Source organism: Symphalangus syndactylus, chromosome 6 (assembly GCF_028878055.3).
Source record: "Symphalangus syndactylus isolate Jambi chromosome 6, NHGRI_mSymSyn1-v2.1_pri, whole genome shotgun sequence".
Classification (NCBI taxonomy): Eukaryota; Metazoa; Chordata; class Mammalia; order Primates; family Hylobatidae; genus Symphalangus; species Symphalangus syndactylus.
The window spans coordinates 139,335,382-139,362,421 of NC_072428.2; the positions used below are offsets into that span (position 1 = coordinate 139,335,382).

Sequence of the window (27,040 nt, forward strand, 5' to 3'; positions counted from 1 at the left end):
ACCCATGATCACCTGAGATCATGAGTTTGAGACCATCCTGGCCAACATAGTGAAACCCTGTCTCTACTAAAAATACAAAAATTAGCCAGGTGTGATAGCGGGCGCCTGTAATCCCAGCTACTTGGGAGGCTGAGGCAGGAGAATCACTTGAACCCAGGAGGTGGAGGTTGCAGTGAGCCGGGATTGCACCACTACACTCCAGCCTGGACAACAGAGCGAGACTCTGTCTCAAAACAAAACAAAACCCCAAAAAGATGCAAGAAGAAAGCATCCAACATCCATTTATCTTGGATACTCTGCAATTTTTCTCCCAGATTTTCCTATCTTCATGTATGTCATCTCAAATCATATACAATGTAATGACATAAACCATGTTTATATCCTGTTGGAAAGTGATTTGATGTGTTTTGATTCTCTCTCTAAATGTCAGTTTTTCTTCACAGAGTCAAATTTCTCTGGAATCTTCCATTCCTAGTTCTCAAGGTCAGTTACCTGTCTGGGTCCAAGGTGACCAAGCCCAGAAGGAGGGCACTAAGAAAGCTGACCGGACAGTCCAGAGGGCATGTTTGGGGGCATCAGTGACAAAGACACATGCCTAGGAATGGAACCCAACAAACTGCCTTGGTGCTGGTTAGGTTTTATTTTAACAGGATGTTTTCTCTTATTTTTCAAAATATCAGTTATATCAATATTAGAAGTGTAAACAAGTACAAAATATACAGTACATAAAAACAATTTTCTTAACTAGTCTATCGCCTAATAAAAGTATGCATGAGGGGGCTGAATGAATGGGCGCTGCCAGGTCCCTCCCTCTGCAGGGGAAACAAAAGGACCGGTGGCTGCTTCAACAAAACAGGAATGGATATTTGTGTGGTAGGAACAGCACTGTGGTCGAATCAAGAAATCTGGGCCCACCTTTATGATGTTAGATGCGGGAATGAACAAGCCACTTGGCCCCCATACCCAGCCTCGCGAGCTGTGCCCTCTGAGAGTGCACACATTAAGGAGGCTTGGGCACAGGGAAGGCGGCTGCTACAAGCAGAAGTTCCTTTGAGGCCTGGTGACTGGACTCTTGTCGGTGTGGGACAAATATTTTAAGAGGGAAAACCTGGAAATCTCTGCTCCCCCACAATGATGTTCCAGTAGAATGAGGCGTCTTGCCTGTTGCTCTTCCCCACTCATGGCACACCACGTGTACCCACAGTGAGAGGCTGAGGTGTGTCCCCTCTGAGCAGTTTGCACCTCTAAAAAGAAATCCCTGTCCTGCTGCTTCCCAAGGTCACAGTAATGATCAAATGAGATGCATTTTGAAAATGAGAAACTACCACACAAAGTGAACAGGAGAAAGAAGCATCTCACGGAGTGGGAGGCAGCCCCAGGTTGGGGTGGGCGGCCAGGCTTTGCTCCTGGCTCTGCTGAGAGCTAGACGTTTGTGGTGCAGCTCCCCAGTTTCAGCTTCTCCATCTCTCCAGACCCAACGCTGTCATTTCAGACAACTCGTCCTTATGAGGCCAGGGAGTCACACACTAGGGGACACCACCAAGTGCCCTTGGGACGGGTACTGCAGATGGCCCAAAATAGAGAAAAGTTGGGGCCAGCACTTCTGGGGGGCCTTTTCAGGAGAGGCAAGCTGGGAAATGCAACTGCTACTCCCGGAGGGGTCCTTCCTGCTGTGCTGAGGTGTGCTCCAAGGGACCCAGTGGCCCTCACTGCCCAGGGGCTTGGTGCGCTAGGCCCACTCAGCCCACCTGGGCAGAGCAGGGGCACACACGGGACCCCATCCCCAGGAATCAGTGGGCCAGGGGTCCCCAACTGGCCAACCTTCCAACACACTATCAGACTCAGTGAGATAGTGACGGAAATGCACGCCCTGAAAACCAAAAGTACCTACAAAATTTAAATGGCCCTATTACTATTTTCCAGCTTTTTCCTCAATAATTAAAAAAAAAAAAGTTTGCAATTAAATTACTTAAAATTCTACAGCGCTCCCATTTCACAGAGAATTCTACTTGGTTTAGAGGTGGCAGCTGTCCTGGTGGATAGTTTCTCCTTCTCCAGTGATCATCAGTTCAGCAACTTGGACATTTTGGTTCTCCCCGTCCCGCGTCTGCCTGAAGCTTCCACGCCGCCCTGCTGCCTGCACACGGGACTTTTTACACGTGCGGCCGGCAGGGGCTATGGGGCTGGAGGCGCTCACATGTCCCCGCCATCGGTGGGTCCCAGGACGCTGAGGCCACAAGTCCAGTCAGTCACAAGGTCTGTGGAGGCCAAAGGTCCTTTGGAGGCAGGGCTCTTGAAGGGGTCAGGAGGTGCAGGCGGCGTCGGGAGTGGCTGGCCTCGGGCCGGGGTCTTGGCGCCCGCCGCATGGTTGCGCTGGTGCTTGCGGAGGTGGTCCTTGCGGATGAAGCTCTTGCCGCAGACGGTGCAGGTGAAGGGCCGCACGCCCGTGTGCGTTCGGTAGTGGTCAATGAGCTTGGAGCGTTCGGTGAAGCGCTTCTCACACTCGGTGCAGGGGAAGGGCCGCTCGCCCGTGTGCAGCATGCGATGGCGGATGAGGTGCGCGGGGCGCGTGAAGCAACGACCGCACTCCCCACACCGAAGGGCGCTGCCATCCCGTGCGCTGCCCCCACCGCTGGCGCCACCGCCGCTGCTGCTGCTGCCGCCACCGCCTGTGCCCGGGCCCGACCCGTCGGGCGCCCCGCAGCTGCGCTGGTGTGCGCTCAGGCTTACTTGCAGCTGGAAGCTCTTCCCACACGTGGCGCAGGTGAAGGGCCGGCCCCCGGGGGGCGCCGCGGGGTGCTTCTTCAGCCCTGGCTTGTGGCCAAAGCCTTTGGTCCGGCCAGGGTATTTACAGGGTTCGTTGAAGGGCCTTGGGGCCTGGCTGGGGTCCAAGACAGCCTCTCCATTGTCCGGGGTGGAGTAGGGAAGCCCCTCGGGCCCCGTCCTCGGGTTCAGGCCCACTGGCGGTTTACACCGGAAATTCCAGCCCCACCGGATCCCTCCGAAGAGCCAGTCCCCAGGAGGGGTCTCCTCCTGGGCCACAGCAGGACTGAGCTCACCCATGTCCCTCTCAGGCCGGGCGGGCTCTCGCAGCCCCAGCACAGGGTCCTGGCTGGGGAAGGAGCTGCCCTGGCTTTCCCAGGCTCCTTCCTGGGCAGGACTAGGGAAAAACCGTGTGGCTTGCCCTGGTCCAAACAGGGTCCCGTGAGCCTCTAGGTCAGTAGGATGTACGGGTGTGGCCACCACCTCCTCTTCCTGGACTTCTGTTTTTATTACAATTTTTACATCTGCTGAGAAAGACAGAAAGACAGATACTGACCTGTCCCTTACCTGCTGAGCGAGCCACGATCTGCCACCATCACCTGCTCAGCAGCTGCGTGGCCAAACTCCACCCAGGCCCTCGTGGCTGAGCCCAGAAGGCAGCTCAGCAGAGCAGCCTGGTGGTTGTGAGGCTGCCTCTCCCCGGAGGACACCAGTGTTCTGGCACCTTCACCACAGGACAAGCCACCATCATATCTGCTCCCCAGGTTCCATTTTTCAGTTTGGCTGTTAAGGCTAAGCATGAATTGATCCTCAGAAAGGAATTCAGACTGCTGCAGGCACTGTGCCCCACTGCAGTGCAGGGAATGGGGGTTCAGACAGCTCGGCCACATACCAGCTGTGGGCTGCAGGCAGTTCCTAACTCACGGCTCATCTGTGAATGCCCACTTCACTGGTGTGAGGATTAAACCAGACAACATGTCTGAAAGCACCTTAGTGAGCTATTTGACATGCAGCAGCATTCAATAAATGGACCCACTAGCTAATGATACAAATATCAGTGAGTAGGAATGTGTTTGGCCAGATGCGGTGGCTCACGCTTGTAATCCCAGCACTTTGGGAGGCCAAGGTGGGCAGATCATGAGGTCAGGAGATTGAGACCATCCTGGCTAACATGGTGAAATGCCGTCTCTACTAAAAATATGAAAAATTAGCTGGGCGTGGTGGCGGGCACCTGTAGTCCCAGCTACTCGGGAGGCTGAGCAGGAGAATGGCGTGAACCCGGGAGGCGGAGCTTGCAGTGAGCTGAAATCGCACCACCGCACTCCGCCTCAAAAAAAAAAAAAAAAAAAAAAAGAATGTGTTTGATTTTATATAAGCGTACTTCCACTTCACATTCTGAGGTTTCACATCAGGGATCTTGGCTATTAGCACGTTTTTTGGGTACTAAAATATGACGTTATTAAAGTAACAGGTGACTGGTCTTCAAAACAGAAGTAAACAGAAAGCTAATAGATAAATTTGGTGGTGGTTCTTCTGAAATTGGCCTTCAGACACCTGTCTTTGGTAGTACCAATATCTAAGAAGTGGTTTCAGTTCGATTTTGTTTTCTTCCACGCCAGAGAGAAGCCACAGTTGCTTAAGCTGGGGAGGAGGTATATCCTTCAAGAGATCGGCTTATTAGAATAGACCACTTAACACCATATGAAAAAGCAACAGACTGAAACATGGATGTCCTCAAGAAGGGCTGCTGACGCCTATGATTTGGGAAGGAGATAAAGAACAGAATGTGCAAAGGGTCATAAGAGTGCAGACACCCTAATGTCTGTTGGCTGGAAGGTCAGAGCAGTTCACCAGTGAAAATGGGACGCCTGGACCCAGGTACTCCCCACAGGCAAGCATGACCCTTCCCTTCCTCCTCTCGCCACCCGTACCTTCCGTGGAGGCTGCTGTGTTGAGCTTCAGGGTCCCGTCCGAGCATGCTGAAGAGGGATGGTGGGGAGGGAGATCCGCCTGCCAGGAGGTGGGCGGGATGGTGGTGGAAAAGTTGGAATGGACACCTGCGGTAAGGGGAGAGCAGAGCCAGTGGGTTAGGGGACAGATGGGGAGGACAGAAGACTGTTGGGGAGGAGAGCAGGCTAAACTCTGAGGTCCCCCCACTGGGGGCTTTTCTGAGTGAGCACGAGGACCCCGCCTCTCTGAACCCAGCATCTTTTATCCCCCTTTCTGAGGCACTGAGAAGCTCAGGCATCATCCCACGGGCCCCTCTTGAATAGAGGCAGCCAGTGACTTCCATGCCCAATGCTGAGGCAAGAGGAGCGGCCGCACGGTGATATAGGGGCCACTGGAATAGGACCAGAGAGACACCCAGGGACAGCATCAGCCACCTGAGACAGGCTCGAGACAAGTCCTTTAGTACAGTCCTACCTCAAGATGGGAAAATTTCTGAAGTTGTCAGGCCAGAAGTGTTGAGGGCCCACAGCTCCCCCATGCTGCCACGAGCCCTCCCCTGTCCCTCCCATGATCCCTGCAACTTGTTCCTTATGTCCCCGTCTCAGCCACTTACCAGAGGTGGCATCCGTGGAGATGTCTCCTGCTCCGGAATCCAGCTGGCTGAGGCCCCAGGGCTCCTCCCCGATATCTGGCTGCCCAGCTGCCCACGCCTCCACGCCTAGGGCCTGCTGCTCCTGGAGCTGGAGCTCACCCTCCTGCTTGATCTGCATCAAGAGGTCTGGGGCGGGAACTGGGGGCCCCGAGCCTAGGAAAGGGAGTGAGTGTGAGGATACAGCATCACGGCCCCTCAGCCCTGGGGCAGACACGCACCCAGCCGGAGAGGTAGACACAGGGGCCTTACAAGGGTCCAACAGCAAAAGAGCCTGGTGGGAAGGGAGGCAGCAGCAAACAGGAGCCTGGGGCAGAGCCTGAGGTCACATTGTATTGGGAATGCGGGTAGGGTAGGAAAGGGTGAGGTGGGGGAGGGGAAGAATACACAAGTACATTCTCAGGGCTAGGCTGCTGGTCCAGGGGGAGACTGAGTTGCCCTGGGGATGGCCTGCCCTCACTTGAAACACAAGAAATGCTGGACAAAAGTGAACCCCAAGTCCCCCCAAAACCTTCCCCCCCTCATATATTTAAGTGAGTACAAAAGAAAAGATCCCAGAGGCAAGAATGACAGAGAACACACAAAGTCAATCAAGAGTTACAGTGGAAGGCAAGTGACCTAGAGTTGTTGGAGTAAGATACAGGCCTTAGGGGCTGGGCTTTCATGTCCATGTGAGGTTGGGAGTGTGGCCGAGCCGCCTGCCTGAAGCCATGAGACATAGGCTCTGGCCTGTCTGTGAGATGGGGACTAGGAAAACTCCATCTGCCTGCAGGAGCCACCAGGAAGCAGCCTACTTGTCCAGGGCTATGTGTGGGAAAGAAACCCATAAAAACTTGGAATCCCATGTCCACACAGAATTCACACTACCCACACGGGCAGACACCATAAACTGAGAAATTCACAGAAAAATTGGCTGAGAGCCATGGCAACTCAGGAGGCCCCAGCATGGGCAAATGCAAATCTGCCTCAGAGGGGCACCCACACAATGCAGTCCACAGGGGGCTCCTAAGGGAAAACTAAAACCAGAAGAAAAACTAAAACTTACAAAACAGAAGAGGTGCCAAATGGCCATGAGAGTCATGGCAGAGTTCACTCCCAAGAGCTACAGAAAAAAAGGAGTGGCTGAATGATACAGTAACCTAAGTATGTCTAAGATCATCAAAGAGATAAAGAACAGAATCTTTAAGGCAAGAACAGCAAATTATTTTGAAAAAGGTAGATGTGAAAAAGAACTCAACATTCTAGAAATGACAGAGGCAGTTGTAGAAATGAAAAACTCAAATGGATGGCTCTGGCTCAACAACAACAGACTGAACACAGCTAGAGAGAATATTAGTGACTTGGGAGAGAGATCCAGGGAAATAACCCAGAGTACAACATTGAGAGATAAAGAATGAAAAATATGAAAAAGTTAAGAGACATGGAGGACAGAATGAGAAATTCCAACACATGCTGGTAGAAATCCCAGAAGAAGAGAATGCAGAAATGAGTAATGGCAATAGGTAAAGAAATAATGGTTGAGAATTTTCCAAAACTGAAGGCATTGTAAGTCCACAGTTTGAAGGAACAGACCAATTCCCAAGTAGGTAATAAAACAAACAAACCTAGACAACATTCATGTGAAATGGAACCACAGCAAAGACAAAGAGAACAATCTTAAAAGGTACCCAAGAGAAAATAATGACATTCAGACTAGATATTCTTCAGCAACTAGGATATCAGAAGATAATGGAATATCTTCAAATGTTGAGAGAAAACATCTGTCAACTAATTTTATGAGGCTAAGACAATTTTTATTGCACAAACTAGAGGGGTAATATATGAACAAATTTAAAAAATAATCTCATATATGAATAGATATGCAAAGATTCTAAATGAAAGAATTACAAATCAAACTCAGCAATATATTTTCAAAAAAGAAAAAGACATAATATATTATGAACATATTGGGTTTATTCTGAGAGCTCAAGGATAACACTAGAAAATATAATATTATAACGAACAAAGATAAGATTAATAGCAAAAACAATATAATCATCTCAACAGATGTAAAAACAGCATTTAGCTCTTCTATTTCTGACATATGGCTGGCTAGATGTGCAGAGAAACAGAAATTCCTCCCAATGTGGAATATCTAAAATTGCTGAGTAGGCTGGGTACAGTGGCTCATGTCTGTAATCTCAGCAGTCTGGGAGGCTGAGGTGGGAGGAGCTCTTGAGTCCAGGAGTTTGAGACTACAGTGAGCCATGTTTGTGCCACTATACTTCAGGCTGGGTGACAGGGTGAGACCCTGTCTCAAATAAACAAACAAAAAAAGCCAGCCTAGGCAACATAGAAGACCCTATCTCCACAGAGGTGAAAAAAAAAGTTTAAAAAAAAAGTTAGCCAGGCATGGTGGCATCCCCTGTGGTCCCAGCTACTCAGGAGGCCCATTGTGGCCCAAAAACTTCCAGGTCAAGACTGTAGCTTGAAGTGGTCCTAAGTCTGCACTGGCATCAGATGACCAGCTGAGGAACACACACACATTCTCAGGAGGAAAGCATTTTAAACATAGCTTTCAAATAATCAATGAGCTCACAATTACACATCACCATCTCAAGAAAACCAGCACCACAAACTCAGTAGAAATCATGAACTGGAGAATATGACCCATGACTTTGGATATTAAAATTATCATATAAAGAATATAAAGTTCAATTATTTACAGAAATAAAAAGGCGGAGTGAAAGTATGAGGAAATAAGACTATCAAAACTGACCAAATTTTGAAAAAGAATCAAATGTAACTTTAGAATGGTAAGAAAAAATAACTGAATTTTTTTTTTTTTTTTTTGAGACAGAGTCTCGCTCTGCTGCCCAGACTGGAGTGCAGTGGCGCGATCTTGGCTCACTGCAACCTCTGCCTCCTGGGTTCAAGCAATTCTCCTGCCTCAGCCTCCCCAGTAGTGCTGGGACTACAGGTGCACGCCTCCAGGCCCAGCTAATTTTTATGTATTTTAGTAGAGATGGAGTTTTACTGTGTTGCCCAGGCTGGTCTCAAACTCCTGAGCTCAGGCAATCTGCCAGCCTTGGCCTCCCCAAGTGCTAAGATTACAGGCGTTGAGCTACTGCGCCTGGCTAATAACTGAAATTTTAAAATCCAATATGTAGGTTAAACAACAGAATGGAAATGACTGAATGGTGAATAGTGAACTAACTAGAAGATAGAAGAAATTATTCCAACCTTAACATAGAGACTGAGCTAAAAATATAAAGAGGGGTTCGAAGTTATAAAGGATAATATGAAAAAGTTCCAGAATAAAAGGTTAGAGAGAAAGGGGGCAAGGCAAAATTCAAAGAGGGAAGGTAACACATTTTCCCAAACTGGGGAAACATTTCAGTGATTAAAGCAGGATAAAAGAAAATAAATCCACATCTAGACACATTGTATTAAAACTGCCGATCACCCAAGACAGAGACCTAAAAGCAGGGAAAGAAAAAATGCAGATCATCCACAAAGGAATCCTGATTAGACTGATGGCAGATTCTCAATAGCAACAACAAAAGCCAGAAAAAAGGGGCAAATTACCTTCAAAAGCTAAGAGAAAATAACACTCAAGCTAAAATTATGTCTTTCCACTACAGCTGTCCCTTGGTGTCAGTGGGGGATTGGTTCTAGGGCACCCCATGGATACCAAAATCCACAATACTCAAGTCCCTTATATAAACTGGTGTAGTATTTGCATATAACCCACACACACCCTCCTGTACACTTTAAATCACCTCTAGATTACTTATAATACCTAATACGACGTAAACGCTATGTAGATAGTTGTTACACTGTATTGTTCAGAGAATAATGACAAGAAAAAAGTCTGTATATGTTTAGTAGACACCTTTTTTCCTGAATATTTCAAATGTGCAGTTACTTGAATCCACAAATGTGGAACACATAAATACAGAGGACTCACTGTATAGGGATGGAATAAAGATATTTTCACACATATAAACACATATAAACTCATATACACACACAAACTGAGGGTTCATTACCATCAGACCCACAAAAAAAAAACTTCTAAAGGAAGAAAAAATTTCTAAAGATTCCTCTATAACAATAGAAAGAGAATACATAACTGTCAAATTAATTTAAAATAACAATAGTTTGAAAAGGAGAAAACCTAAATGAATAATTCCCAAAGGAGGGGCAGGAAAAATACAGAAAAGGCAGAACTAAAGATTAACAGCACAATTTAAGATGGTAAAAAGAATCCAAATAAACTAATAACCATAATCAATGTAAATGGTCCAGACCAGAACTAAGAAGAAAAAAGAATGTGAACCACATATCTAATTTTAAGTATTCTGGTAGTCATGTTAAAAAAGTAAGAACAGGTGAAATAAATTTTAACAGTAAATTTTATTTAGCCCAAGATATAAAAAATGTTACTTCAACATATAATCAATATAAAATGATTTATATTATTTTATACATGCATATTTTGTACACATGGCTTGTTTTTGTACACGGTTTTTGAAATGCGGTATGTATTTTATCCTTACAGCACATTTCACGTGCTCAGTAGCTACAGGTGGATAGTGGCTACTGTTTGGATATTTAAAAGGTAAAGGTAAAGATTTTCAGACTAAAACCAAACAAATCCCCCAGCTATCTGCTGTTTACAAGAGACATACCTAAACAGAAGGACGCAGAAAGCAATGTAAAAGAATTAAAGATGTACTAAGCCAGAACAACGTGAAGAAATGATGTAGCTATACCATATCACATGAAATAAACTTTGAAAGTAAAAATATTCATAGAAATAAAAAAGAATTACTGCATAATAGTAAACTAACCAGGAAGATAAAATAATTCTAAGGTTTTTTTTTTTTTTTTTTGAGATGGGAGCCTTGCTCTGCTGCACTGGCTGGAGTGCAATGGTGCAATCTCGGCTCACTACAACCTCCACTTGCCAGGTTAAAGCAATTCTCCTGCCTCAGCCTCCCGAGTGGTTGGGATTACAGATGTGTGCCACCACGCCTGGCTATTTTTTATATCTTTAGTAGAGACAGAGTTTTGCCATGTTGGCCAGGCTGGCCTCAAACTCCTGACCTCAGGTGATCCACCCGTCTCAGCCTCCCAAAGTGTTAGGATTACAGGCGTGAGCCACCACACCCAGCCAATAACTCTAATTTTTTAAGCTTATCATATAGCTTCAAAATAATAAAGCAAAACTGATAAAACTCTAGGGAGAAATGAGCAAATCCATCTTTACAGTGGCAGATTTTGATATATCTCTCTGTAATTGATAAATCTAGCCAACTAAAGGTTATATAAAATTTGACCAACTCTACTAACAAACCTGATTAAAGGGACCTAAGCAGATTCCAAACACAGAGAAAACACAAGCTTTTTAAGCTACAGAGCGTTAAGGAAAAATGAACACTTTCTAGGTCATAAAGCAGACTTCAGCAAAATTTAAACGACTAGTATTTTACACACTGCATTTTCTAGCTACAACACAATTAAGTTTGAAATCAATAACCCCCATACATACTAAAATTTTAAAATATATTGCTTTCTAAATAATCTGAGTCTAAGAAAAAAATTGCAATGAAAATTAGAAGATTTCTGGAACCCAATATTAATGAAAATATTATCTATCAAAATGTATGGGCTACAGCTACAATGGTACTTAGAGGAAATTTTATAGCCTTGTATGTTTATATTAAAAAAGATAACGCAGGGGCCAGGCACAGTGGCTCACGCCTGTAATCCTAGCACTTTGGGAAGCCGAGGCGGATCACGAGGTCAGGAGATCGAGACCATCCTGGCCAACATGGTGAAACCCCATCTCTACTAAAAATACAAAAATTAGCTGGGTGTGGTGGCATGTGCCTGTAGTCCCAGCTACTCAAGAGGCCGAGGCAGGAGAATGGCTTGAACCCGGGAAGTGGAGATTGCAGTGAGCCAAGATCGTGCCACTGTACTCCAGCCTGGCGACGAGCGAGATTCCGTGTAAAAAAATAAAATTAAAAAAAAATAACACGGGTCAAAAATTAATGGGTTAAGCAGTCAATGCAAGACATTAGAAAATAACATTTAAGAACCTTTTCAAAAGTAGAAGGAAATAATACATATGAGTATCATAAATTAATAAAAGAGAAGACAAAGATAGAATACAGTTAGTCAAAGTTGGTTCTTTGAAGAGACTATTAAATCAATTCACCTCTAGCAAGATTATCAAGAGAATGGGAGAGCACCAATAACCAATTGGAAGAATGAAAAAGGGAACATATTGATAAATGCAGCAGAGATTTAAAAGATATAGAGGATATTATGAATGTTATTCCAAGTAATTTGAAAACTCTGGGGAAACGGACAAATTCCTAGGAAAATTTCAATCTGCCAAAACTAAAGAAGAAATAGAAAACCTGAATAGTCCTATAATTAAAATAAATTAAATCGGTAGTAAAAAATCCTCCCCACCAAGAAAACTTAAGGCTCAGGTGGCCCCACTGGTGTTTTCTACTAAACGTTCAAGGAATAGATAATTCCAACATAAAACACTCTGAAAATTAAAAACAGAATGAATACATCATAGCTCATATTTTTAATACCAAAACCAGACAAAAACAGTCTGAGAAAAGAAAATTACAAGCCCATCTCATCCATGAACAAAGATTCAAAAATCCTAAACAAAATAATTAGCATACAGCAATGTTCATAAAGGATCATGACAAAGTTAGGTTTATTCCAAGACTGCAAGGTTGGTTCGACATTAGAAAGTAACATAATTTACCTCACTAGCAGGTTAAGGAGAAAAAAATGTATAATCATCTCAATGGATACCAAAAGAAATATAAAATTCAAGTCATTACTGTTAGAAACACCTAGCCAACCACAGACATAGGAAACTTCTTTAGCCAGATAAAGGGTATTTGTAAACAAAATCTTTAGCAAATATTATACTCAATGTGAAAAGTTAAAAAGTGTTCTCTTTAAAATCATGAACCAATAGGACACCTGTTATCATTTCTATTTAAGGATTTTCTGGGAGTTCTCAGTCAACACAATAAAACAAGAAAAAAAACCCATAAATATTTAAAAAAATTATTACTCATAGATATGATTAACTTTTCAGAAAATCTGAGAATGATTAGACAATTAATAGAAAGGTTATTAGCATTAATGAAAATTTTAGTAGGGTGCCTAGATTATTATCAATAAATGAAAGACAACTACATTTTTATATATTAATACTGTGAGGTTTTTGAGAAAGCCTATCAATTACAATTTTTCTTCCTTATGAAGGGTCTTAACAAACACAGAAATAAAACAAACAGGTGAAGCTAATCTATTTTTATTGCTGATAATTCAGAGCATAATTCTGCATAAAGGGCAGAGACATTGGAATGAGTTCTTGTGATAGGAGAAAAAGCATTTGGAGAGGGGTATTCTCTGCCCTCAAGTCCCCAACAGCAACAAACAGAAAATGCAAGTTAAAAAAAGATACCACTGACAAAAGTGATTTAAAAAAAAAAATAACCTAGGAATAGATCTAACAAAATATGTGCAAGACCTTAATATAAAACTTCATTGCGACATTATAGACAAACCAAATGGAGTGACTTAGGACATTCACAGATAACATAACTGAATATAGTAAAAGTGTCAATTCTCTCCAAAATGTTAATAGATGGAATGCAATTGCAACCATAACCCCAAATGGAATTTTTCATGGAACTTGACAAGGCAATTGGAGGGTTTATCTGAAAGAGCAAAGGAAAAGAAGAACCAAAGTGCAGTGAAAAAGAAGCAGGGTCTCCACCTCATAGCACCACAAAAGTCCATTTCTGAAGGATGAAGAACTTGAACATGAAAGATGAACTCTGAAAACCTTTGGTAGGAAATATGAGAAGGTGCACTGGTGTACTACAACATTGAAGAACGTAAACATTTCTTAATTGTTTAAGACACAAAAAGGACAAACCATAAAGGAAACACTAGTAAATCCAAGTACATTAAAATGAAAAGCATCTGTTCCTTAAAATATACCACAAATGGAGAAGATAACGGCAACACACATAGTTGACAAAAAGGTTAATATTTAGAATATGTAAAGAACACTTACAGGCCAGGCATAATGGTTCATGCCTGTAATCCCAGCACTTTGGGAGGCCGAGGCAGCAGATCACTTGAGGTCAGGAGTTCGAGACCAGTCTGGCCAACATAGTGAAACATTGTCTCTACTAAAAATACAAAAATTAGCTGGGCGTGATGGTGCACACCTGTAGTCCCAGCTACTTCGGAGACTGAGTTAGGAGAAATACTTGAACCCAGGAGGCAGAGGTTGCAGTGAGCCAAGATTGCACCACTGCACTCTAGCCTGAGCAACAGAGCAAGACTCTGTCAACAAAAAACAACTTTAAAAAATGCAAAGAAGACATAAACACGCATTTCACAGAAGAGGAGGAACAAATGGCTCACCAGTAGAGGATGTAATGCTCAATCTTATTAATTAGGAAAATCCAAGTTTTAAACCATAAATTTTAAACCATTTCACTCCCACCAAATGGGCAGAAATAAAAACAGCATTTTCCAGGGTGGTGAGGATGAGGTGTGATTGGAACCCCCAGGCCCTCCTGGGGATACCAGTTGGTATCCCCACTTGACATCACCTGGAAAAGTTTGAATACGTGTCTTTTCTTTCCTATGACCCAGCAGTTCCACTCCTGGATCTACACCTAGAGAAGCTTTTACATATGCATAAGAATGTTCACAACAGCAAAAAAAAAAGAAAAGAAAAGAAACAACACAAGCACCCACCAATGGTAGAAGGAATAAATACATTGTGTTATGGTCATAAAATACAAAACTGTAAAGTGGTGAAAATCATGAAAATGAATGAGCTACAGCTATACTACATTAACATGGATGGCTCTCAAAAACATAATGGCAAATGAGAAAAGCAGGTTAAGGAAGAACATATGTGGTATGATTCCATTTATAAAAAGTTCAAAAGCAGATAAAACTAAATGTGTTACTTAGGATACATACTGAGGGAATAAAAATGTAAAGAAAGGCAAGGGACTCTATTTCTGAATTTTCAGTTTATGTATACTGTAAGAGGAAGGAAGGAGTGTGATCAGGGAAGGATGGGGGTCCAGGAGGTTCAAGCTGTGGTATCTCTCATGCTGGGTGTTGGGAATACGGGGTTTACTACCAATTTCTAAACATCACATGAATTTTGTTCTGTATGTATTTTGTTTGTTATGTATAATACACAGTAACAATGTTGTAAAACAGGGGTCCCCATGCCCCAGGGAACCTGGACTGCACAGCACGGGGTGGGTGGAAGACGTGCAAGTGAAGCTTCATCTGTATTTACAGCCACTCCCTATCGCTGGCATTATCGACTGAGCTAAGCCTCCTGTCGGATCAGTGGTGGCATTAGAGTCTCACAGCAGCGCGAACCCTATTGTGAACTGTGCATGCGAGGGGTCTGGGTCACACTCCCTTCTTATGAGATGCAACAGTTTAATCCCCAAACCATCCTCCCGGTCCCCCCATTGGTGGAAAAACTGTCTTCCATGAAACTGGTCCCCGGTGCCAAAAAGGTTCGGGACTACTGTTTTAAAAGAAACAAAACACAATATTTTTAAAAAGGAAAAAAACAGCATTTGATACAATATAACAATTGTTCACAATAAAAACTTTTGGGTAGCGTGGTTAGTAGGAAATGTCTTTAACAGTATTTTCAAAAGCCGAAGGCAAAAATCATACTTAGGGCTGAAACTCTAGAAATATACCTTGTCCACAGACAGGATGCCACTATCACTGCTGCTATTCAACAATGTCCTAGTCAAACTGCGAAATAAGAAAAATAAATTTATAAAAAGTTACAAAAAACAGACACAATCTTTGTGTGATTTGTAGAGGATATAATTAACTACATAAAAAATCCAAGAGAATATATAAAGAAACAAACTATTAGACATGAGAGCAAGATTTTTTTTAATAAACAAAAGTCAACAGCATACCCGTACACCTGCAATAACTAATACATGTAATAAACTGTAAAAATCCCATTTATAATGAAAAACAACTATCAGAAGAAAACTGTAAAATCTTATTCAAGCACATAGAAGCCTTCAATAAATGAGTGTTCCAATGAGTAGAAAGGCTAATGTTGTCATGAAAGCAATTCTCCAGATATTAGACTGTAAAGTCAATGCAATTCCAATAAAATTTCCAACAGGATTTTCTTAGGAACTTGACATACAGATCCCAAAATTCATATAAAAGAACAAAGATCCAAGAATAGCCAAGACAATTTTTTGAAGAACAAGCAGAGAAGGATTAGTTTACTAGATATCAATGCTTATTATGAAGCTAAAAGAGCAAGGTGTTGGTGCAGAGACTGACAAAGAGACCAATGACACAGAAGCAGGCACCCAGAAACTGCCTTGTGCACATGCAGAAACCAGCTCAGGACAGAATCGCATCACAAATCAGTGGAGAAAAGCTAACACATTCAGCAAACTTTGTTGGAAAATCAGTCCATCGTTGTGGGAGAAAAAACTGAAACCCTCCCTTGCAAGCTACACAAATTTTAATTCTAGATAAATTAAAGACTTAAATTTGAAAAGCAAAACCTTTAAAAATTTATAAAAAAATAGAGAAGAGTATCCTTCTGACCTTGAGTGAGGTAAGCAAGGATATCTCACTACAGAAAAAGCACAGATCATAAAGGAAAAGACTGACATGTTTGACTCTTTCAACAGTGAAAACTTCCATACAAGAACTACAACGTTAAAGACCTACCACCGACAAGGAGAAAATGTTTGTAATGCAAATAATAGACAAAGGATTCGTATCTAGAACACATACAAAGAAGCCCTGAATCAAGAAGAAAATGAAGAATATCTCAATAGAAAAACAGAAGACAATTCACTGGAGAAGCAGCCAAATCATCATATGAAAAGGGCGTGCAACTTCACTAACAGTAAGGAAAATACAAGTTGAAATGAGAGGCCATCTCACTACCATCAGGTTGGCAAAAATGTAATTATGGAAATTGGACAGACGTTAGGAAGCAAGTTCAAGGAGCACCCGCTGGCACTGGGTACCCCTGGGGAGGGCCATACAGTAACGGAAGAGCTGAAATCAAGCCTACGACGTGGTGAGGCCACCGCTGGGTCTACTCCCTGGAGCGGCATCCCCACAGAGGCACAAAGAAACAGGCGCAAGAACGCTCACTACAGTATTGCTTGTGAGAGTGAACAATCAGAAAAAGATTAAGTGCCAATCAGTGGAAGACTGGAAAATAAATTACGATATAGTTGCTTCTGGAGTATTAAGCATCTGTTAAAAGGAATGAACTTGATCTATATGTATCAACATGGATAGGTCTGAAATACAGAATAATGAGTGATAAATATAATGACATCTATGTAATTTTCCAGAACACAAAAAACCATATTATATATTGTTTACAGCTACCAAAGTACACAGCAGACGTTTTAAAATGTGGATAGAAAGAATAAACAGAAAATTCCTAGGGAGGCCTGGGAGACCTAAAAAGGGATTTAAATGGTATCAGAAATACATTATTACACACACACACACACACACACACACGTTTTAAATTTTGAAACAGCATACATTCAGCAAATAGTTATTGAATTCCTACTCTGTACTAGGCAATATTCTAGGTTCCTAGAATGATTAAACAGATAAAAATTTTTATACTTTTGAAATTGACATTCTAATGGACATACGATGAATCTATGAATAGGAGACATATATATTACGTGACGCTGTCTAACACGGAAGACCCAAAGCAGGAAAGTAGGCCCGGAGTCCTGGGTGGGGAGGGCCTGCAGTGTTGATGACAGGAAAGGCCTGCAGGTGGGACCTGCCTGAGGAGCACTCCCAGCAGAGGGCACTGCAAAGGCCCTGGCACAGGGCGGAAGGAACAGCACCAGGGATGGTGCAGCTGGGCAGACAGTGAGAGAAAAGTGGAGGAGGTGAGCCGACGGTGCGGGTCAGATGGAAAGCCAGGACTTGGGTCTAAAAGGTGTCACTCTGCTGGGCTGAGACGAGACTCTGGGGGATCAGGGCAGGAGGAGAGGGGCTGGCAGGAGATGATGGGCCTACGTGGCAGAGTAGAGGGGACAAGGCCAAGGAAGAAGACAGACCATTCAGCACCATGGAGGGCCCTGATAAGCGAGGTTGGAGAGGTTTCGGTGGAAGGGTAACAGAGTGGGAGGGAAGGTGCAGGAGACAGCAAGCACAGATGTCCCCAAGGGGCTCTGCCACAAAGGTGAACAGAGAAGCGGGCAGTGGCTGCAGGGGTAGAGGTCAAGGCAGGATTGCTTGTATTGCCCTTGAGAAGGTGGCATGAGGTGGGATCTGGCGCCAGATCAAAGGTGGGCTTTGGCTGGAGGGTTGACAGTTTAGCAGTCACAGGAGTGAAGGCAGAGAAGGGAGCACAGGTACAGGCAGATGGCGTGGAGAGGGCTGTGCGAGTGGTGTGTTTTTCTTTAATTTAAAAAAAAGGATTAAAATATAAAACTGTTCTCAGTTGTGCACCATACAGAAACAGATGAGCTAGGTTTGGCCCTCAGCCACAGTCTGCTGGCCCCTGGGCTAAGGAGACACAGTGTGACTGTGTGGCAGAGTGCCCACTGAAGTCGCTGGTTGTGAATGTCACGTGACACCAGCAGCCAGCTTACCTGGTTCTCCGCAGCCACGTGCAGCTGCTTGGCTGCAGGTGCAGAACACCGATGGATTTCACCAGGTGGATAAAATGAACAAAACGGGCAAGAGCACTGAGGCTGTGTGCAAGGGGGGACCACAATGGTGGGCATGGAGGGAAATGAGGATGAGCCAGGGCAGTGAAAAGGCAGCAGGGTCGATGGCTTGCAGGTCTTGAAGGACTGGAAAACTGCTGGAATCAGGACATTAGACGGAATTGAAGGGACGGCAGGAGGCGGCCAGGGAGTGGTGTGCTGGAGATGGAGATGCTGGGTGTGGTGCAGTCACTGCCGTCACAGTCACGGATGGCCGTGGGATGGGTGGAGGGGGCACAGGACCATCAACAAGAAGGCTGCCATGGCCAAGACTGAGGGCAGGAAGAGTGATAAGATAGGGAAGGTCTGCAGAAGCAGCAAAAAGACAAGGCCTGAGACCCAAAGGCAGGTTCTCTAGAGAGGGATTGAGGCTGGCAGAGGCACAATTTGAGGGGTGAGGACCCTGTCCCTGGTGGGCCTGGGCTCAGAGGGAGGCAGGGAAGAGGATGACAAGCACTCAGAGGGCTGCAGTCCCCTGGAGCTCAGTCCGAGCAGGGAACACTCAGGACTCGGTGGGTCTGCTGAGCCCTGAGTCCCACAAGGCTCAATGGAGGGATGTGCAGGAGGTGAGGAGAACAGGAGGTGAGGTCTCACAAGGGGATGGGTCAGGCCAAATGTGGCAAGGGATGAGCTGGGAGTCCTGGCTTCTCAAACAAAGGGGACAGGGATAAAGGCCACACAGGATCCCTGCCGACAGGCTCAGGATGGACAGGGGAGTTTGTGTCTACTCATCTTGTCTACTGGTGGGTAGAGGCCACGGATGCTGCTGAACATCATACGATGCAGCCAAAGAGTGTTACGGGGTCTTACCAGCAACCAGCATATTTCCAGGCCCCTCTTTACTCTCATTTAAATGATGCTGTGGAAGTGAGGGAAGCCTCCACACATGGTGTAAATACAACGAAACCCACCCACCCAGAACCTCCCACCCAGGCTAGGAAGCTGGACGCGCACGGGTTGTAACCCTCTTTTCCAGCCCAATAGTATGTGTTCTCAGCCATCTTTCTGTCCTCTAGCATTCAGCGCTGTCCTTGACACCTAGAAGATTCTCAAAAATGCATCTGTAGAACTAAACTGTCAATGTCCTGATGACGACTAGCAATGCGGCCAGCCCGGAACATGCTTCTGCCCTTAGGAAAGTGCAAATCTGACTGAGATGACGAACATGGGGGATGCATTTAATTTCACAGAAGTGGAGCACAGGAGGGCCTCTGCGGATCACCACCTTTCTCAGTGTCAGACGAAAGGGAAAACCAAGGCAGGTGGGATGGTCAAGGGCAGGTCTTCTGGAGGAATCAGGGGTTGAGCCTGCAAGAGATGTGGTCTCCCTGGTCAAATGACCCAGCAGGTCTTCACTTTAGGAATTTGGTCTTTCTGCTGTGTCCACCTGTCCTTCCCTTCACTTTCAAAGGTGCTGACTGGCTCCAGGGAAATCTGAGACACTGATATCTGGTAACCAGATTCACCTTAAATAAATGTGTGCTTCTAATAATACCAAACCATAAGGCTGACCAATGTAGACCAAAGTAGCTCTACAACTGCTACTGGTTTAAATTAAGGTTGGTTCTTGGAGGCAAGGCTGACTCTTTGCACAGCTTTGAATTAATTTTGTTGTCAATATACAGCTGACCTTGAACAACACAGGTTTGAACTATGCAGGCCCACTTATAAATGGATTTTCTTCTGCTTCTGTCACCCCTGAGACAGTAAGACCAACCCCTCCTCTTCCTCCTCAGCCTACTCAATCTGAAGAAGACAATGAGGAGGATGACCTTTATGAAGCTCCACTTCCACTTAATGAGTAATAAATATATTTTCTTTTCCTTATGATTTTCCTAGTAACATTTTCTTTTCCCTAGCTTATTGTAAGTATACACTATGTAACACACAGAACATACAAAAGATGTGTTATTGACTGTTCATAGTATCAGTAAGGCTTCTGGTCAATAGGAGACTATTAGTAGTTAACTTTTTGGAGTCAAAAGTTATACATAGATTTTTGGCTGCGTGGGACTGGGGGCTGGTGCCCCTGGCCCCTGCGTTAAGGGTCAACTATGCTCCTGCCTTCCCTCTCAATGTCCTCCTCTCCCTCCCCTCATCTTGTGCCCTGCCTTTGTCTCTTCCTAAAAGATTAGGTTTGCCACCTGTTTCCCCGATAGAAAGCGTTCGTTTCTGGAGCATTAGTTGACTAAGGTAGAGATTAAAACTCAACTATAAAAAACTCAGACATAAAACCTGTAAGTTTCATGTTTCTCCTCGGCTCTCTCTGGAAAGATCACACCCTTCCTGGCCTTTCCGTCCCTGTTTCCCGCACATCACCTGATGTCTCCCTGGCCTTCTCCCAGCCCTTACCTGGACTGGGGTCCACAGGAACATCTGGAATCTTGGGGCCAGGGCGGCGCCAGTTGCAGGGCTCCTTCCCTTGTTCAATCTGGGAGAGGACCTCGGGCTTGGAGATGGCATAGTCTGAGGAAAGACAGAAGGTTAGTTTTTGTCACGTTCCAGTCAGAGCTGAGGACAGTCAGCCCGGAAAACCAACAATGGTCTAGAAACGAAATCTCTTGATCGTCATAGCGCAGTAGCTCTCAACCACGGCAATTTTGCTCCCTGGGGGCATGTGGCAAAGTCTGGAGACAATTCTGATTGTCGTGCCCAGGGCTGGGGGAGAGGTGACTGCCATCTGGAGATGCCCTGAGAGGCCAGGGCTGCTGCTCAACATCCTACGATGCAGAGGATGCCCCCAACACACAGAATCACCTAGTCCCAAATGTCAACAGTGCCGGGGTGAAGAAACTGCCACAGAGCGTGCATGTTAAACAGCAGTGCACTTGTGCTGATGAAACATAACCTCACGTCTGCACCTGCTCCTGCCCTCTCTAACAGGTCTCACTGCCCTCGGCTCCGGAGTCACACAGAAACCATTAGGAAGAGGAAGCCAGCCCAGGAAGAAACAGTCCAGGCCCTTCCTGGGCAGGATCAAACAAGGAGAAGAGCAGTAGCCCCAGGGGCTGAGGGAAGCAAAGTTTTGAGGCTTGAAGAAAACGTCTGCTGCAAGCAGCACCGTCTGCCCATGTTCTCCACTGACCTCGAGGCATGTTGCCATAACGGCCACGCATGTTTGTAGCAGAAGGCTGAAGGAAAGAGTCTTTCTCAAATGTGAGTCAATTACATACTGGATCTGAGAGTAGAAGGGGCCTTCCCTGCTCCAAGTCAGCAAGAACAGAAAGGTCCACATCCCGGGCCTGCGTAGCAGAGACGCCACCGCCATTCCCAGACTGGCATTCTGGGAAACTCAACACAGGGAGAAGGGAGCTTTTAACTCCATCACCCAGGGCTCATCTTTCACAAAAGGTAACAACTTGTAAGGTCAACAATGTTTCTGGTGATTTACATAACACTGACATGAAAACAACTATGTGGAGGGAGAAGTCTGAGGACTTGCAAAATCCCATTTAACAGAGAAATGAGTGTCAGGCCTTACCCAGGGAGACCAGTGTCTCGTAGTTGCCCCTCATCACGTGCTTGTAGAGCTCCTTCTGCCAGTCCTCCAGCTTGCCCCACTCCTGCTCGGAGAAATACACGGCCACATCATCAAAGGTCACGGGCACCTGGAACCACAAGTGTCACACTCGCTCACCCACCCGCTCACGGGTTTGGCCGCTTGGGCTCCCACACCCCAAGGCATCCCAGGGCTACCTTGGGGGACTCCCCCTTGCTGCCCGGGGGCAGCCGCAGGATCCAGAAGTTCCTGTTGCGCAGCAGGTTCTCCACGTTCTCCAGCCGCCTCTGCAGCAGCCCGTACTCCTGCAGCAGGGTCCCCAGCACGGCCCACTTGCCCTCCAGCTGGTTCCCGAACTCCACAGCTGTCTTCTCGCAGTCGGCCAGCTTCTTCTCAGCCATCCCGGTTCGACCTTCTAGGGAAAGCAGGCGAGCAGCCTGTGATTCAATCTTCCTCTCCATGGCCTGAATCGTGGCTGCCATCGTCCACGGAGAAATCTTTCAGAAACAAAAGAGAAACTGGCATCATTCATTCCATCCACTGTCTTCATTGAGCCCCTCTCTCCCTAGGCACGGGGGAGCTGGGCTGGGAGCCCATAGGTGTGGACAAGTGGGGCTATCCTGCACCACATGCCAGATCTCAGGTTGGCAATGCAGACCCTTATCACGGTGCTCACCACCCTACACAGTAATTTCCTACCCACGCCTACACTGTGGGCTCCCTGAACATGGTATTGCACCTTTTCACACCACGGTCCTTGACACATGCCTGGCACTCAGTGCAATTTTGCTACGTATACTGTGACTTAGCATTGCTGGGTATTTTAGTGGGGAAATGGTAAACTGCAGATTTACTAGAGCCCAGCCTGCACCTCCCCTCATGATTACACAGGAACTGTCTACTGATGATGACCCAGCAAAAAAAAACAGCTGGTTCACTGAAACGGCACAAACAAGAGTATTGCTCAATTTTTCTTTTTTTTTTTTTTTAAAGCATCTCATGTCCCCTTTTAACAAACATAAAAATCTAATGGCCAGTTCCTCTTCCCACAGGACAGTCTCATTTTGTCACCTTCCCATCTGCCCCTCCCCCACAAGCTAAAATCCCCATGATTGCAAATCTCCATCAGTCCAGAGTTAGGCTTTTTGACACTGCCTGAGCACTACAAGATTCTTTCTCTTTCCCAGTTCCCACCCCCTCAAGGTAAAAATGATGGCCTCCAACATTTTTATAGCTGCACCAGGAGCAGTGACATACCCTGCAGTCTGGTGAGGAAAGTACATATATGCCACAGTTAGACTTGTATATGGGCAGCAACCATCTAATTAGAGATGGGGGACTTCCCTGTCATTGGAAAGGTTCACATGGCGTATTAGTGGGACAAGGAAGAATGGGCACATTTTGCGGTGGGTAGGGAGCTGGACTGTTTGAGCCACCCACATCTGAATGTGGGACCTACAGGGCAGAGAGGCACTCCTGGTATCAGGACCTGAGGATCAACACCTTCTTACAACATTCTGCAAAATAGTTCCTCAACAAAAGGTTGGTGACTATTTCCAAAATGAAGAAGTGGCTACTAGAAACCAGTGTGGATTCACTTAGAGAAAGTCACTGAGAACTAGAATGTGGATGGACAGCTCAAAAAATAGAGACAAAAGGAGAGTTTGAGCAGAGGGAGAAACAAGCTTGTCTAGGACAGTGCTTAAGATACTATTTGGAAGGAAGCAGGACCCAAAAAAGGTAGGACTCTAAGGGGTCTTCAAGGCTGGGATGTTCTGGACAAGCTGAACTGTTTCTAGGCGAAAACCCCAGTGTGGGTGGGAGTCTTGCTCTCAAGGAGTAGGTGGTCCCACAGCACCTGGGGGGGCCAGCGTGGGTCTGGGCTTGAGTACACCCTCCACCTAAGGCCACTGTTCCTTCCCTCACCTCTCCTTTCTCAGATCAATCCCTGTCACATGATCCCAGACGCAAAGAGTTTACTCCAGAAGCTTCCTTTCAACTGGTCACCAGCTCCCCATCCACTGAAATCCTACCCATCCTCCACGTGCATTATTGCAGTCTTTGTGTGGCATGAAAGGGACCTCTGCATAAACTACTTTATTAAGAAAATATTGTCTTTTACTCATGGACAACAAGATGCCTGGTTTTCTTACAATTCTGATGGGGCCAGGAAACCCTGTGTAACGCCTTCACACTATGTGGTGGGAGGTGGCGACTGTGCGCTGCTCACTCCAGCCCAGCTTCTTACTGACAAGTGGCTGGAATATGTGGGGCTGTCCTTGGACTCCTGCCAGGGGAGCTGAAACTCTTTGCTTGAGAGGAGCTGATGGTAAGAGGAGCCCGATCCCTCACCCACTGCCCACCCGCAGGATGAAGTCCAGGCATGCAAGCCCCTTCCTAGTCTCTCTCTGCAGACTCCTTTCCCACTGCCTCCAAACCAAAACCATCTTCTCCAGGCTCATGGACTCCTTTCGGTGCCTGCACACGCCCTGCACTGTCCCGTCTCTCTACACCTTTGCCCAGGCACTCCTCCCTCCCTGGAAGCACCACCGGTCTAGCTGGGCCTGAAATCCTAGCCTTCCCTAAAAGCCCGGCTCAAATCACAGAGGTGCAGAGCATCAGGCCAGGAGGGGTGAGCAGCGGTACCAAGAGGCCCCCTGACACTCCTTCCCTCGGAGCCCACCGCAAGCTTCCACCTGGGCGCCAGCCCTCACCCCTTTCTGTTTTGCACGATTATTGCCCGTGTACCTGTCTGCCTGGTCCTTGAAGACACAGCCACTGTGTGTCTTTTCACACTTTCCAGCTGGGTAATCCTGGGCAAGTTAAGTTCTCTAGGCCCCGGGTTTTTCTTTTGTATGACAGAGATTAACACCAGTACCCACCCCACAGGCTTGCTGTGAGGACAGACTAACGCCTCAACAGGGCTTGTTGAAGTGCATGGCTCTATATTCCCTTCCGCGCCGACCCCGGGAAGCTAGGCACGTAGTGGGTGTCGGTGTATGTGGATTCGAAGGCGGACACCTCCCAGGTGCCACCAGGCCGCTGCGGGGGAGATGGAGAGGGACCTACAGGCCGAGCGCCAGGCAGAGAAAGGAGCCGCGGGTGGGGAGGCACCCAGAAGGAGGGGACAGCGGCTGGGGCGGGGGCAGGAAGCCCCGGAGGGCCCAAAGAACTTGGCGTGGGGCGGCCCCGGCGCGGGGACAACCGTTCCGCCAGCGCTCGGGCTCGGCTCGGAGTGGGGGCCCGGCCGACGTGCGCAGTAGGCCCCGGCGGACCCCGCACCCCATTCGCGGGAGCCCCAGGCCCGGTGGTCCGGCCCGGAGCCCGGAACCCCTCCCCAGGGCCTGCGGCGCCGTGTGCCGGGGCCGGGCCGCCTGGGGCCCCCAGGCCGCGAGTCCGTGCGCGCGCGGGTCGCCCTTACCGGAGCCGCGACCGCCTCGGCCATGGCCCTGCGCTGTCCCGCCCGGCCCGGAGGAAGTCGTCGCCGCCGCCGCCGCGCGCGGCACCACGCAGGCCCGGCCGCCCGGTGCTCTCCGCAGGCGGCGCCTGCCTGGCCTTTCCTCTGCCGCCGCTCCTCGCTGGCTGCCCCTGCGCCGCGCCGCCCGCAGTCGCGCCGCCTCCGTCAGCGCCCGGCCGGTCCACACTGCATCCTGGGAGCCGGCGCCGCGGCCCGGCCGACGAAGGCCCGTGAGGCTTCCTGGAGGCAGCGCGGCCGCACAGCCCCACCTGCAGCCTGAGAGGCGAACGGCAGGCGCGGCGCCCTTCGGCCCGCGGCCCCGCCCAGCCCCGCCCGCGGGGCCCGACGGGAGGACCCAGCGACCCCGGGCCGACCCCGCGACCCCGGCCGGACTGCCGAGCGCGGGGAGATGTCACTGCGCTGGCCCCGCGGCCCAGCCCGAGGACTTGGTTACCGAAAGGGTCCCCCTCATGGGACCCGCCTGGCCGCGCCCGCGGGCGAGCACGGGCTTCCGGGCAGGGCGTCCCCCGGGTAACCGCGGCCAGGGCGGCCCTCTCGCCCTGGGAGGCCCGGCTCCCCTTCCCCCGCCCCACGGGCACTTCTGCTGCCCGAGGTCCTGGGTCTGGAGGTTTGGGCTATTTTGGGGAGATCAGATGTAACTCATGCCCACCTGTGTTTGACATGGAATAAATACTTCCAACAACAGGAATATAGTTCGGTAAACCCCGGTAGGCAGCCACTTAGCATTTTCTGTAATGGGTTTATTACAGTAAATATTTTTTAATGGCATGAGCAATGGAACGCAATACCATCATTTAAAATTATTTCGGTGAAGGTCTTGGTAAGGACAGATGTTCATGATGTTTTAAGAGAAAAAGCCTGTCCAGGACAATCCTGTCTTTGCTTTAAAAATAACATTTTAAAACAATATAGGACATATGTAGCGTTATATACTGTGTACATGTATAATCATAGTTTTGAAAAGTTTGGAAGCATATATATCAACATGGCCTCAGTAGTTTCCTTTAATAGACCACAGGCCGTTTTTATGCCTTTTCTAATTTTTTCCAATTCATGTTTTTATTTTTCCATAACAAGGATAGTATTTTTAAACAAGGAGAGAAAAATAAAAATTTAAATGTTCTCAAAGAGGCCAACCAGAGCAGGGGAAGGAGGGTGGCTTGGACGGGTCCCCACGTAGTTTCAGAGGCTCATTGCCTTTCAGGAACACGACTTGCTCATCTGTGTATTCCCCAAGACTAACTAGCCAACTGCCTAGCACACACTGATAAGAAAATATGCGAGAGATCTGTAATCTTTTTCAAAGAAGGCAGACCTTACAGAATAGATAAAATTGGAGCTGGATCTTGAAGAATTGGCAAAATATCGATAGGCAGAGAGCATTTCAGACCAGAGGGTGGTAGTAGAGGTGTGAGCTGGATGACAGCCTAAAAAAAATTCATGTAGGAAGATACAAAGCATTTTAGGGCCGGGCGCAGTGGCTCACGCCTCTAATTCTAACACTTTGGGAGGCCAAGGTGGGTGGATTGCCTGAGCTCAGGAGTTTGAGATCAGCCTGAGCAACATGACAAAACCCCGTCTCTACTAAAAATAGAAAAAATTAGCGAGGCGTGGTGGCACGCACCTGTAATCCCAACTACTAGGGAGGCCGAGGTACGAGAATCGCTTGAACCCAGGAGGCAGAGGTTGCAGTGAGCAGAGATCACACCACTGCACTCCAACCTCGGCGACAGAGCAAGACGCTATCTTAAAAAAGAAAAGAAAAAAAGAATTCCAGAACAGCCCTAAGGCATTGGGTGAAATGGACGGAGAGTGCACCTGCAACAGAAATACAGTGATTAGAAATAAGAGACATTTTTAGTGTG

General features: G+C 46.9%; 2 protein-coding genes across 6 annotated transcripts in view; one reads left to right on the forward strand and one right to left on the reverse strand.

Moving 5' to 3' along the window:
• The window catches only part of LOC129485490 (uncharacterized), a 254,453-nt gene that overhangs the window by 191,032 nt on the left and 36,381 nt on the right, over window positions 1-27,040 (forward strand). The gene's annotated exons all lie outside the window — the stretch shown is intronic.
• ZNF746 (zinc finger protein 746) lies at window positions 622-25,429 on the reverse strand. Of its 5 annotated transcripts, none has more exons than XM_055284438.2 (7): window positions 25,119-25,429; window positions 21,895-22,194; window positions 21,680-21,761; window positions 20,551-20,664; window positions 5,327-5,518; window positions 4,695-4,820; window positions 622-3,287 (listed from the first exon to the last, which is right to left on the reverse strand). In XM_055284438.2, exons 1-7 carry the CDS (start codon window positions 25,140-25,142, stop codon window positions 2,194-2,196), a joined length of 1,932 nt encoding a protein of 643 aa, XP_055140413.1. In that variant the 5' UTR covers window positions 25,143-25,429; the 3' UTR covers window positions 622-2,193. The 5 variants fall into 5 exon arrangements, with proteins under 5 accessions (XP_055140413.1, XP_055140412.1, XP_055140407.1 ...); XM_055284437.2 differs by having other exon boundaries at window positions 622-3,290; XM_055284432.2 differs by having other exon boundaries at window positions 21,680-21,806; window positions 25,119-25,427.

What these genes read in the sequence shown, in the direction of transcription:
- ZNF746 (XM_055284431.2), bottom strand. Translation starts at nt 25,142, where the DNA reads ATGGCCGAGGCGGTCGCGGCTCCG. An exon ending in CGAGACACTGGTCTCCCTGG is followed by an intron (nt 20,665 to 21,679) that starts GTAAGGCCTGAC and finishes GTCTTTCCTCAG; the next exon opens with ACTATGCCATCTCCAAGCCC. An exon ending in TCCTGTGGACCCCAGTCCAG is followed by an intron (nt 5,519 to 20,550) that starts GTAAGGGCTGGG and finishes TCCCTTTCCTAG; the next exon opens with GCTCGGGGCCCCCAGTTCCC.